We start from the raw sequence: 14,038 nt of genomic DNA, 5'->3' as shown, positions 1-14,038 counted from the left end.
CAATTAGACCGCACCTTCGAGTAGACCATACCTATTACCGAGTAGACCAAGTAGACCGCACCTTCGAGTAGACCAAACCTATTACCGAGTAGACCAAGTAGACCGCACCTTCACCGATTAGTCCAAGTAGACCATACCTATTACCGAGTCGACCAAGTAGACCACACCTTCGAGTAGACTAATCCTATTACCGAGTAGACCAAGTAGACCAATCCTATTATCGAATAGACCAAGTAGACCACATCAATTTCCGAGTAGACCAAGTAGACTGCACCTTCACAGAGAAGACCAAGTAGACCGCACCTTCACCGAGTAGACCAAGTAGACCGTACCTTCACCGAGTAGACCAAGTAGACCACACCAATTTCCGAGTAGACTACATCAATTTCCGAGTAGACCAAGTAGACCGCACCTTCGAGTAGACCAAACCTATTACCGAGTAGACCAAGTAGACCGCACTTTCACCGATTAGTCCAAGTAGACCAATCCTATTATCGAATAGACCAAGTAGACCACATCAATTTCCGAGTAGACCAAGTAGACCGCACCTTCACCGAGTAGACCAAGTATACCACACCAATAGACCACATCAATTTCCGAGTAGACCAAGTAGACCGCACCTTCACCGAGTAGACCAAGTATACCACACCAAATTCCGAGTAGACCAAGTATACCACACCAAATTCCGAGTAGAACAAGTAGACCGCACCTTCACAGAGAAGACCAAGTAGACCACACCAATTTCCGAGTAGTCTACATCAATTTCCGAGTAGACCAAGTAGACCGTACATTCGAGTAGACCAAACCTATTACCGACACCGAGTAGACCAAGTAGACCGTACATTCGAGGAGACCATACCTATTACCGAGTAGACCAAGTAGACCGTACATTCGAGGTGACCAAACCTATTACCGAGTAGACCAATTAGACCGCTCCTTCGAGTAGACCATACCTATTACCGAGTAGACCAAGTAGACCGCACCGATTAGTCCAAGTAGACCAATCCTATTATCGAATAGACCAAGTAGACCACATCAATTTCCGAGTAGACCAAGTAGACCGCACCTTCGAGTAGACCAAACCTATTACCAAGTAGACCAAGTAGACCGCACCGATTAGTCCAAGTAGACCAATCCTATTATCGAATAGACCAAGTAGACCACATCAATTTCCGAGTACACCAAGTAGACCGCACCTTCACCGAGTAGACCAAGTATACCACACCAAATTCCGAGTAGACCAAGTATACCACACCAAATTCCGAGTAGAACAAGTAGACCGCACTTTCATAGAGAAGACCAAGTAGACCGCACCTTCACCGAGTAGACCAAGTAGACCACACCAATTTCCGAGTAGACTACATCAATTTCCGAGTAGAACAAGTAAACCGCACTTTCACAGAGAAGACCAAGTAGACCGCACCTTCACCGAGTAGACCAAGTAGACCATACCTTCACCGAGTAGACCAAGTAGACCGAACCAATTTCCGAGTAGACTACATCAATTTCCGAGTAGACCAAGTAGACCACACATTCGAGTAGACCAAACCTATTACCGACACCGAGTAGACCAAGTAGACCGTACATTCGAGGAGACCATACCTATTACCGAGTAGACCAAGTAGACCGTACATTCGAGGTGACCAAACCTATTACCGAGTAGACCAATTAGACCGCTCCTTCGAGTAGACCATACCTATTACCGAGTAGACCAAGTAGACCGCACCGATTAGTCCAAGTAGACCAATCCTATTATCGAATAGACCAAGTAGACCACATCAATTTCCGAGTAAACCAAGTAGACCGCACCTTCGAGTAGACCAAACCTATTACCAAGTAGACCAAGTAGACCGCACCGATTAGTCCAAGTAGACCAATCCTATTATCGAATAGACCAAGTAGACCACATCAATTTCCGAGTAGACCAAGTAGACCGCACCTTCACCGAGTAGACCAAGTATACCACACCAAATTCCGAGTAGACCAAGTATACCACACCAAATTCCGAGTAGAACAAGTAGGCCGCACTTTCATAGAGAAGACCAAGTAGACCGCACCTTCACCGAGTAGACCAAGAAGACCGTACCTTCACCGAGTAGACCAAGTAGACCACACCAATTTCCGAGTAGACTACATCAATTTCCGAGTAGAACAAGTAGACCGCACTTTCACAGAGAAGACCAAGTAGACCGCACCTTCACCGAGTAGACCAAGTAGACCATACCTTCACCGAGTAGACCAAGTAGACCACACCAATTTCCGAGTAGACTACATCAATTTCCGAGTAGACCAAGTAGACCGCACATTCGAGTAGACCAAACCTATTACCGAGTAGACCAAGTAGACCGTACATTCGAGGTGACCAAACCTATTACCGAGTAGACCAAGTAGACCGCACCTAGATTACCAAGTAGACCAAGTAGACCGCACCTTCGAGTAAACCAAACCTATTACCGAGTAGAACAAGTAGATCGCACATTCGAGTAGACCAAACCTATTACCGAGTAGACCAAGTAGACAGCACCTTCGAGTAGACCAAACCTATTACCGAGTAGAACAAGTAGATCGCACATTCGAGTAGACCAAACCTATTACCGAGTAGACCAATTAGACCGCTCCTTCGAGTAGACCATACCTATTACCGAGTAGACCAAGTAGACCGCTCCTTCGAGTAGACCAAAATGCATCGGTCGAACCGTACGATAATAATTATCGTACAAATACGATAATTTTGTGCCTAAGTTTCACTTTTACCGTGGTTTCATAAAACCACACAACATTTTTTTTAATATTTTAATTTAATAGTTTAAGTACAGTATTTTCTGTCCTCTGTCTTTAGTTGTTTTACTTTTTAATCTTTAAATTTTATAGGATTTATATGTACTTAATTTGTTTTAAGTGTTTGTTTTAGTTTTAAGAATATTAAATAAAACATATATATACATAATAATAGTATATTTTATTACTTAATTAGTTAAGTAGTTTATGCCACCATTAATTCAGTACACACTTTTTTAAATACTAACAAAAAATACAATAATAAAAATTACAAACTTAAAAATATAAAAACCGGCCAAGTGCGAGTCGGGCTCGCGCACAAAGGGTTCCGTAGCAGCAAATATAATAAATTACAGTTAAATCAACCTATCTCAAAAACTATAAGAGATACTTTGATCAAACCAAAAATCGTTGAAAGAGTTAATTAGCATGCATCACCTCTATTTTTTTTAGAATTTTATACCCCGTAGTTATAAAAATAGAGGGGGGGGGGACATACTTTTTACGACTTTGAGAGCTGATATCTCAAAAACCGTTCACTTTAAGAAAAATGTTTTTTAGAAAACTTTATATCATTTTAAAAGACCTTTCCATTGATACCCCACACGGGTATGTACATCGAAAAAAAAAATTTCATCCCTCAGTTACATGTATGGGGGGCCCCACCCCCAATTCTTTTTTTAGGGTTCCGTAGCCAAAATGGCAAAAACGGAACCCTTATAGTTTCGTCATGTCCGTCTGTCCGTCTGTCCGTCTGTCCGTCTGTCACAGCCGATTTACTCGGAAACTATAAGTACTACAGTGATGAAATTTGATGGGAATATGTGTTGTATGAACCGCTACAAAAATATGACACTAAATAGTAAAAAAAAGAATTGGGGGTGGGGCCCCCCATACATGTAACTGAGGGATGAAATTTTTTTTTTCGATGTACATACCCGTGTGGGGTATCAATGGAAAGGTCTTTTAAAATGATATAAAGTTTTCTAAAAAACATTTTTCTTAAAGTGAACGGTTTTTGAGATATCAGCTCTCAAAGTCGTAAAAAGTATGTCCCCCCCCCTCTATTTTTATAACTACGGGGTATAAAATTCTAAAAAAAATAGAGGTGATGCATGCTAATTAACTCTTTCAACGATTTTTGGTTTGATCAAAGTATCTCTTATAGTTTTTGAGATAGGTTGATTTAACTGTAATTTATTATATTTGCTGCTACGGAACCCTTTGTGCGCGAGCCCGACTCGCACTTGGCCGGTTTTTTACTATTTAGTGTCATATTTTTGTAGCGGTTCATACAACACATATTCCCATCAAATTTCATCACTGTAGTACTTATAGTTTCCGAGTAAATCGGCTGTGACAGACGGACAGACGGACAGACGGACAGACGGACATGACGAAACTATAAGGGTTCCGTTTTTGCCATTTTGGCTACGGAACCCTAAAAAACAGGTTGAGGCTGCAACAATGATCAATTTTTTCACCTATGACCTGCACTAAAATATGAGCAGTTATCAGAAACTTTAAAAGGATTAATATATACTGTAACTAATGCAGTTTCATTATTTAAATCTGTGTAGGTAAACAAAATAATGTTTTAGGAGCGAAAAAATATTATACAAAACTACTTGGTCAGGCATACTAAATTAGGCTTAAAAGTAATACACATTAAAACTACACACAACACACTTTAAAAAATACAAAAATACAAAAATAACCTACTAAACTAATCTATTAACTAAATTATTTAGCATTATTCTGCCACTCATCAGCTCATCTTGGTTGCTGGAAATGGGTCCAACCCCCACACTCGGTTCATCACCATCCTCTTGTTGCTCAGCCATATTATTAGGGGGAGGTAATTTAGCATCCAGTGCAATATTGTGCAGAACACAACATGCAATAGTTACCTCACTGGCAACACGAGGATGGTAATGGAGTGTACGATGCTTCAGCAAGCATCTCCAACGAGCCTTCAATACACCAAAACATCGTTCAATACAATTGCGTGCCTGTAAATGGCGTGTAGTGTACACCTCTGCTCGAGAACCTGGTTCGGCATTTAAAATTGGTGTCATCAGCCACGCTCTCTGTGGGTATCCAGAATCACCTTAAACAAATAATGTAGTTAAAGAGCTTTATAAATTATAACTCCAATATTTTTATGATAAATATGTAGAAGTAGGTAGGAATTAAATGATTTACCTAATAGCCACGTCAATTCACCATTTTCGTGAAGTCCACGCATGTATGGTTCCACTTCACTGGATGACCATATGAAGGAATCATGCGTGGACTTCACGAAAATGGTGAATTGACATTGATAATCTTTAAATTATCATCACATATCTGAAAAAAAAAATTTAAGTTATAAAAAATATTCTATTTGCAGTTGCTTTGTTATTTTGTTTTAATGAAACATGATTAAAAACAATGCTTACTAACTAATAATACATATGCAAAGAAAAATAGCTTACCATTTGCACATTTAAGGAATGGTATCCTTTTCTGTTAAAATAATTCTGTTCATCAATGTGGGGTTTTACAATTGATATGTGAGTGCAATCTATGCATCCAATTACCCCTGGCAATTGAAATTTCCTTTGAAATCTGTAATTAGGTACATTCACATTTTATAATCAAAGACAATTACCTACATATATTAAACATATAATACAATTGTTAAAAAGACTTTCAAATGAATTTGTCATAATATTTTGTAAACCTTTAAAACATTTAGAATTGAACAGAAACAAACATTTTGTGGTATAATAGAATTGTTTGTGACTACAATAGCAGCAACCTTCTTCAATGCAAAGGATTATGTTATTTATTAAAATTGTACAAAACATTGAAAGTTTTTTTTTTTTTATGTCAGAGCAAGCAACTTAAGCATAAGAAATAAACACTTGCAACATAAGAAGTGTTGCAGGTGCTTTGCCGGCCTTTTATGGACAAATAAGCTCTTTTCTTGAAGGCCCCAATGTCGTAGTTGTACATTGAAAGTTATAAATAAATTAATAAAAACACTTACTCTTGTCGAATTCTTGTTCTTTCTTGGTGTGTTTGAGGGAAAACTATCCATTTTTTCACTATCCGAGGACTGTTGAGTGCCTCCACAACTTGCCTAATGCATCTACTTGTAGTGCGTTGTGGCAAATGTTGTGTGACACCCACAATTCTCTGATAGGATCCCGTTGCGAAGAAACTCAGAGCGCAAAGAACCTACGAATATAAGTAGAATTAGGATACGTAATATAGGTACTTAGTAGATATGCACAACACATGCCTTTCATTGGGCATTTAAAATATCGGACATCACTAATAATTATAAACAATCGCAGTGAAGAAACTGTGGATTACCTTTACTTCCAAAGGAATTTCTTTAGTCCCCCGTATGTTTGTTTCGTTACGTAGGCTGCAGCAAAGCTCGCTAAAAGTTTTTTTATTTAACCTAAAACGCTCCTGAAACAATTGTTCCGGCATTTCATTGATTGTCTCTAAACTCGGTCTGGACGCATTTCTTTTTTGGCGCCTGAGCCAAAGTTCTTCATCGTGCGCAGCTTTTAAAAGTCTCAAAGCGTGCATTTTATGAAAACTAAAATTTTATAATCACTAAACACAACACGAAACTTCGACAGCTGATTATAAAATCGCCATTTTGTTTCGATTTCTACAAGATGCTATAGCGTACGCTAGTTATCGAACGCCCATTGGCGTAGTCTCCTGTCAAAAGTGCCACTTGGCTAAGCATTTGTATGGCGCCTGTCGTATGACTTAGGTACCTAACGTTTCGTCACGTTTCGTCTAATAGAATAGAAAAACATTGCCACTTGGCTACCAATTTTCGTTTCGTTACGCTGGGTCACGTGACGTATCTCCAGCTTATGTCAATCTCATACATTCGTTTATCTATTCTATCAAACGCAATGACTAAGGAATCCTATGGACAGGGCATATTGTTCTATACAAACAACTGATTATACAAATATCATGCATTTCGATACCGAAATAATAAAACTAATACTGTCTCTTTCTAACTAATGAATATTCTGATATGTGAAAAAATATGACTATACGTCAGTCAGTGCTAATTCTATACCGCTTGACATTTGAAGTTAGCTCAAATACCTACTGTGGCCGGTCGCCATTTTATGTTCTCGTTAATACGATGTACATGCTCTGTCATTGCTCCGTAGTAAACATTGAAAAATATTGAATATTTTTGTGATTGTGACAAACATTTGTGTCTAAAACATATAGAGTGGTCAAGGACAAATAGTGGCATAATGCCAAAGCGCAGTATTGTGAGATGTGGCTCCGGAAAGAATGAAAACCAGAAAAGTTTGTCTTTGCACCGGTATGTATACGTTTTGACTGAAATATTAGTTATTTCTTTGCTGATTTAGTTATTTTCATGTATATTGAATTAAGGAGTATTCACAGACTATGTTCAGTGCAAAATTGTTACCAAATATAGCTTTATTTTGTATATTTTCGTTCTAGTAAAATAATGAATTTGGGTGCTAGTGATGGCTTATAATATCGACATCAGCAAAATGTTCGATGATGACGTGCGTCTCCCAAGGCTGTGTCATTAATCTTAAGAATAGTTGCTTTGGTGAATACACTTCCAAAATAACAAATTAATTTTGCCAAGAGCAGCAGAAGGAAAAATAAAACACTTAAATTTACCTAATATGAATTTTAACTTAAGATTAATCGCTTTTATAGTACCTACTTTAATTAAAAATGTATTTATAAATAAGTCAGGTCAGGATTAAAATTATAATAACCTAAATATTCATTTTTTGAAGGTTACCAAGAAGTGAAAATAGAAAAGGAGAATGGTTAGAAGCAATTGAAACTGAAAATATCAAGCCAAATGTAAAGGATATATCATAGTACATTTCCCAGAAAGTGCTTTCAATAGAACAATGGATGTGATTAGTCTGCACGATGATGCTACACCAGTATGTCTGCCGCTGCATTCACACAGGGTGAGGTTTTTATCTGTAGACACGTGATGTCTTCCAATTTACTTTTGGTCTTTTTATTTAGATTTAGGGCTGTCATTTATAATCTAACGTTTCTCCTATTTTGAAGGAGGCCTGTGAACAAACTGAGATGGTTTTATATGATTTTTTGAGTACAAACTTGGGTGATATTTGGTTGTTGAAATGTTATTGACTGAGGGAAAGTGCAATTTACTTTAAATACATGGGGTGTTTTAAGTTATTTTTCTATTCTTTATAAATTTATATATATAAAGCATTTGAATGCCATAAAACCAAAAATATAAATTCAAATTCCGCTATTGTAAGCCCTAATGTTGATATTAATTTCAAACCATCAGCATTGCCCTTTTAATTAAAATGTATTGCATTTTAGTTTAAATGTAAAGTGAACAATGCTAGTTAATGTAAACTGTGACATTTCATTTCCAGGTACCAGTTGAGCCTCAAATCCCGAACTCAAAAATGAACAGAGTGAATCCGAGTGCATCCCAGGCTGCACAAAATAGTTTAGCTCTATAATTTTCTCTGTTATTAGGTATATATTATTGTTTTTTTGTCTTATTATTTATAAATAAATAAATTACTGTATATTGTGTTGTTCATCGTAATAAAATACTATTATATACCTGTATTATTATATATGTTGTTTCATTATATTACATTCCTCAAAACTGAAATTACCAAATTGTAAGTCTACCGTAATCCTTATATCGAAGTCAAAATTGAACTGGATTTATCAAATTATACAGCTATCTTGTCCTGCGAGGTTGCTGGTGTTTTACAAGTAACCCTGTATAGGTGTTACCGTCACGAGCAGCCATCGCCATACTTAATTTTATTAATTGGCATTGTCATTTTTTCCATTTGTAATTTTACGTCTATGTTTTGTACAATAAAGTTAAAATAAATAAAAAAGAGTGTGTGTTTATGTACACGCGTTAGAAGTTACTTCTTTGGCGTATGGACAAAATACTAGAATATACAACTTGAACATAGTTATCAATTTTCATACCACCTAGAACTTACTTCATGCTGTTAATTTTAGGTGTCGGTGTGCGCGCGCATCGTAAAAATTCACTCTCACTATTTTTCTCCACCGCGCCAAAACAAATACTTATAAATTCAAAATAAATATATTAATATTATTTTTATATCGATAAACATAATAATGTTTATCGATATATTCTCGGCACTAAACACCGCCATGTTTTGTTACAAGCATTATGGCGCCGGCCACACTTTTTTTGTAGGTATGTCACTTCCATGTGATTCCATATTCATTGATCAAACGTTACGCTAATTATAGAAAGCCACTTGGCTAGGGGGGCAGAGACGTTAGAGCGTTTTCACATTGTCCGGTCCGATATCGGATATCGGACGCCGATAGCCGATATCCGATATCGGAGGCTAAGTAAAATGTATGATTTACGTACCTGTCTTTCACATTGTCCAGTCCGATATCGGATATCGGAGCCAACACCGATATTCCCGTGAACTATCGGACGATAATGTTCAGTGTTACCAGCTCAATTTTCGAAAAGGTAGTATACCAACAGCAAAAAAAGCACTAGTTTGTGTATTTTCAGTCATTTCTAGGCGCTAAATGTAAAAAAAAATCCTTTCATTTACTTTAACCTCCTGAGACCCAGGATTTTTTTTTCTTTCTTTTTTAATAAAAATTAGCGGCATCTGTTCTAATGCAATTATAGATATTCAAAAAAATGAAAAAAAAAATCTTTCGTGGAAAACTTGGATTTTCTTTATGTCATTTATATATTACAGGGGGTCCCAGTTCCAAGTGTAATAAGTTTATGAAAATGAAGAAAAACTACATGTTTTTTTAGTTATTATATATTTTTAAACTTGAAACCTAATATTTATTATTCTATCTATTGTTCTGTATCTATTTTTTGTAACTTGGTTCAAAGATAGGTATTTTTAAGGGTGAGAAATAACCAGTTCAAGTATTTTGCACCGGCGCGGCGGTGTATTTATATTGTCACGTCCACCCCTAGGTCTTATTTCTAATCCATCCTCTTGGTCAGCCTCCTCTAATGCTTGGTCCACGTCATGTGCGTCCCCGAAATGGTCTGCCAACAACTGAAGATGACATACATAGTGACGATTCTGTTCTGACGTGACTCATACTCATTGGACGAATGGAAGAAGACTCATTTTCTGGTGTTTGGGTGGCTTCGTCGGTATCATTTGGGGGATTATCTTCATCTCAAACATTTATTTATTCAATTAGACTTTTCTAAAAGCACTTTTGAATCGTCATAACAGTATTAACATTTACCACCGATTCGGAAAGCAGTATCTATGGAGAAGAACCGGCAAGTAACTCCATAGGTCCATCATATAGGTCAATATTTGACTCATCCAGGTGTTGGTAGACCTCAGTATCTTATAATCCTTGAAAATTATAATAAAATCTGTACATATAGGTAATACATGTTTTGTAACCACCTTGTAACCAATACCAATTTGGCAAGAATTGAGACCAAATGTCTTACCAGTATGACATAAGAGAAAACATTCATATTTTTCACAAGTTTAAGATTTATCTTACAAAATAACTATTGCGGTTGCAGAAATAATATCTATTATAATTAGATATACAAAGATATACTGCAATATACTAATGGTTCCACTAAAAATGTAAGATTACTGACCACGTGTTTGCCGTCGCACAGCCACCGTCAACTTCGAAATGAGAATACTTCAAATCAGTGTCACTTATAAAACCAAAAACCGTTTAGTATAGCGGATGACATACCACTACATCGATTTGAGGTATTATTCCCGCATATACGCAAAAGATGGCGTTGAAATATTTTTTTATTGTTTATGTAATATATATATGACCGCAGGCCCCAGGAGGTTAAACCTTTTTATTAAGAAAACATTCATTTAAGTATTTAAAGGCATTAAAAATACGATTTATACGGGAGCTATTTTAATATCGTCCTATAATATACGGCAATTGGCTGAACTGAAGTAAACAAAAATATATTGTGTTCTTAAATTCAACCGTATCTTCGAAATATTAGTATCTTTTATCTTTATTTACTCATTCTGCCTCGCTCCTCCTCCTACTCGGACTACTGTTGTGCTGTAAGCTGTTTATTGTATTGTTGTCATTGAGTCACAGATTTAGTGCTTTGTTTTAGCGCCGATATCAAACCTGTATAATAAATAGCACATCTAAATAATATTAAGTAATTAATAATATCAAATCTTTTTTATATTTTACTTTTCCAGCTGTTTTTGAAGTCGGTTTCTTTATTGTAGTTATTTTTACTGTATGTACAACTACGATCTATCAGTTGATTTTTTTTAAATCAAACCCTTTTTATTGAAAAGAAAATTTACAATACGGCAATTTTGTTTAGTTTTCTCTAAAATTTCAGAATTAGAATGCGGCAACCCTTAGACTAAGGATTGGTCTCCGCGCGCGCGCTACGACTAGATACCGCTCCACCTAAAAACAATAGCTCCGTGAGTGCGGCAACTCAGTTCTGTAGTGTGTGTAAGGCAATTTGTAAGGACGCTAGTGTGTGTGAAGAATTGTACTGCCAGCTACATAAATTTTACCCCATAAATGGGAAATGGGCTATCTTGGAAAGAAGTTTGAAAAATATTTTCATTTCATTTTGGCCTTGCCGGGAATCGAACCCATGAACATGTGACTCAAATCCACTTGCGATGCCACTATACTATCACAAAGGTTTTTTAAAAGTAAAAAAGCAGTAATAAAAAAATAACATATGAGTCAGTTAAACAAGGTTAAACAGAAATAAATTATTGTTATTATCATTTTTTTTATAATATGCGTTAGTACCTAATAGTATTGAAAAAAAAAAAACATTATGAATAAAATAAGTTCAAATTAAAAGTGTGTTTTTGGGATATGCAGTACGGCAACACTAAATGGCGTCGTATTTTCGTAAACAACATTTTCAAAGTACAGGTGAAATATCGAATAATACGATTATTCCTGATGTTACGTGATCCCAGTGTCTTTCTTATTATTTGTTGTATTTTTTTTAAACAGTTTTATGGCACAAACAGGCATTTTACTTCAGGTTTTGTCCAAAATCTTTAGAAACTATCGGTACACCCTCTCCACACAATGCTCGTGACACGACTGGCTCGGGTACGCCGATTTCGGCGTACTTTTAGTTGCCGCATTTTTCGAGTACGCCGGCGGTATCTAGTCGTAGCGTGCGCGGAGACCAATCCATAATCTAAGGCGGCGACCCTAAATTTTGTCAAGAACGCGCGGCGACTATTGAGCTTGTTTACTATTTTGGTTGTCATGGCTATATTATTATTAGTCTGTGGTACTATGTACATTGCGGAATCTGTGACTGTGAATTAGTTTAGTTTAATTTATTTCTGTTTAAATATTTGCACCCCCAGATATTAGGTAGAATGTACATATTAGCACTATAAAATTGTAATAACAGCACCTACATTTGTAAATGTAATTTGAATTTGTATTTGCTAGTTTCGTCGCTTTAATACTGAGTTGAATTTTTTTTTTATTTTATTTGTATAAGAACATAACAGTCATACATGATTTAATATAAAAAAGTTCTAAAATTCACTACGACCACACAACATGTTCTAATAATAAAAAAAGAAAAACAGCATATAAAAAAACAAGCCTCACAATGAAATTGAATATTGAAACTAGATTCTGACTCTGCAGAGGGTACAAATCCATACTCCGCAGTCAGCAGATTAAACCGGTTTGAAAAACATCAGTTTATTTATTACTATTTATTTCATTTAAAATAAAGTTTATTTTTTGTAACACAAATGCATCCACTGTTTATTTTAATTCCCAATATATCTACTTTTCCAGTTTCTGGCAACACTCATGTTATCGGGACGATATTATCGGATAATGTGAAAGGGCAAATTGTGTCCGATATCGGATATCGGCTATCGGCTTCCGATATCCGATATCGGATCGGATAATGTGAAAACGCTCTTACTCTAAAAATCGAAATCTGACATCTAGAATCGAATGCATTGATTACTTGTGAATAAAAATCATCATAAATTAATAAATTCGATTGACAAATATTTCAAATCCGTATCGATTAATTCACTTTAATCGATGTTTTTAAGCAGGTTACCTCTCTTTGAAGATAAAATTGATAGACGTCAAATGTTGCCTATTAAATTGGCTCGACTATAATATTTCACTTGCATAAGTAAGTAATGCATTTACCAAAAATCGTAAATGATCGAAAACATGATTTTATACATCATTTTTATTTTAATACAGATTATAACACTTTTCGCTAAGGATGGTAACACTTATTTCTTGTGTCTATGGTCATTCGATGGATTTCAAAACGAACAATGTTGTTTATGAAAATTCAAAAAGTACGATACAATTGTGCGTTTGGTATAACAAAATATATAATGTAGTTCAGTAAGAGAGCGCTGTTAGCATAATGTTCAAGCATCAGCGTCCGCGCCCTTCAGCCTGAGGCGCGCGAAGTCTTCGAAGATTATGTCGTCGTCTTGTTCTTGGCCATTTTCGTTTCTGTAAACAAAATTCGATATTAGTTTACGTATAGTGTAAGTATAGTGAGGTCTTAGATTACAAAATAAAAGACAGATGGAGCGTTGCCGAACTAAACCGAATGATTTATCGTCATTTTCAATAAAGCTATGTGTGCTGTCATTTCGCCGCTGCACTGTACGTATACGGTGCTTCTGTGTGCGTGTAATGTTACCAGATATTGAAAAATTTCCCAAATTTTTCCCCGACTACGGAAAAAAGAGGGTTATGTTTTTCGAGTTTATGTATGTATGTATAATATTTCTTTGACACGCCCTGCAGTATAAACCGTTGGACCGATTTTGAGTTGTGAGGTTTCATTGCAATCATCTGAATTATTATGTTAGTGGCGGTAGTGACGTAGGCTATACATATACATAAATTAGCAGTCAAGTTTTAATTTTTCTTACCTTCTCGGTAACCTAGCAAAGATGCCAGTCTTGAACCGATGATTGATACATACCTATCACTAAACATAATATGTACAACACCTAATGTATTTAGCTCTAAGGTTAGGTTAAGTTTGATTGGATAAACGAATTTGAATTTGAATTTGAATTTTATTTTAATATAATTTCGGGTTAGTGATTTTTTTTTATAATATTACATAAAGTACCTGCCTACTAAAGTTATACATATATGGCCGAAATAATTGTTT

The 14,038-nt window shown here is 36.0% G+C and overlaps 2 protein-coding genes and 2 long non-coding RNA genes across 4 annotated transcripts in view; 1 reads left to right on the top strand and 3 right to left on the bottom strand.

Annotated features, from left to right (window-relative positions):
* Positions 1-4,231: 4,231 nt before the first annotated feature.
* Positions 4,232-5,068, bottom strand: LOC123692766 (putative nuclease HARBI1). The gene is made up of 2 exons (XM_045637549.1): positions 4,984-5,068; positions 4,232-4,888 (listed from the first exon to the last, which is right to left on the bottom strand). Exons 1-2 carry the CDS (start codon positions 5,024-5,026, stop codon positions 4,500-4,502), a joined length of 432 nt encoding a protein of 143 aa, XP_045493505.1. The 5' UTR covers positions 5,027-5,068; the 3' UTR covers positions 4,232-4,499.
* An 8-nt stretch (positions 5,069-5,076) lies between these two features.
* Positions 5,077-6,455, bottom strand: LOC123692723 (putative nuclease HARBI1). The gene is made up of 4 exons (XM_045637497.1): positions 6,142-6,455; positions 5,813-6,003; positions 5,256-5,388; positions 5,077-5,127 (listed from the first exon to the last, which is right to left on the bottom strand). The coding sequence occupies exons 1-4, from the start codon at positions 6,364-6,366 to the stop codon at positions 5,077-5,079; spliced, it is 600 nt and encodes a 199-aa protein (XP_045493453.1). The 5' UTR covers positions 6,367-6,455.
* Positions 6,456-6,859: 404 nt separating this feature from the next.
* Positions 6,860-8,336, top strand: LOC123692757. Its single transcript, XR_006751591.1, has 3 exons — positions 6,860-7,138; positions 7,596-7,778; positions 8,226-8,336. It is a non-coding gene; the product is annotated as an uncharacterized LOC123692757 (long non-coding RNA).
* Positions 8,337-13,066: 4,730 nt separating this feature from the next.
* Positions 13,067-14,038, bottom strand: part of LOC123692759 — a 1,245-nt gene continuing 273 nt past the window's right edge. Inside the window, exons 1-2 of the long non-coding RNA XR_006751593.1 lie at positions 13,791-14,038; positions 13,067-13,362 (exon numbers count right to left, since the gene is read on the bottom strand). The exon at positions 13,791-14,038 is cut by the window's right edge and continues 273 nt beyond it. This is a non-coding gene — a long non-coding RNA (uncharacterized LOC123692759). The remainder of the gene's footprint in view (positions 13,363-13,790) is intronic.

Source organism: Colias croceus, chromosome 6 (assembly GCF_905220415.1).
Source record: "Colias croceus chromosome 6, ilColCroc2.1".
NCBI classification, from domain to species: domain Eukaryota; kingdom Metazoa; phylum Arthropoda; class Insecta; order Lepidoptera; family Pieridae; genus Colias; species Colias croceus.
The sequence above is the reverse complement of the archived record's forward strand: the minus strand, read 5'-3'. Positions and strand labels throughout refer to the sequence as shown.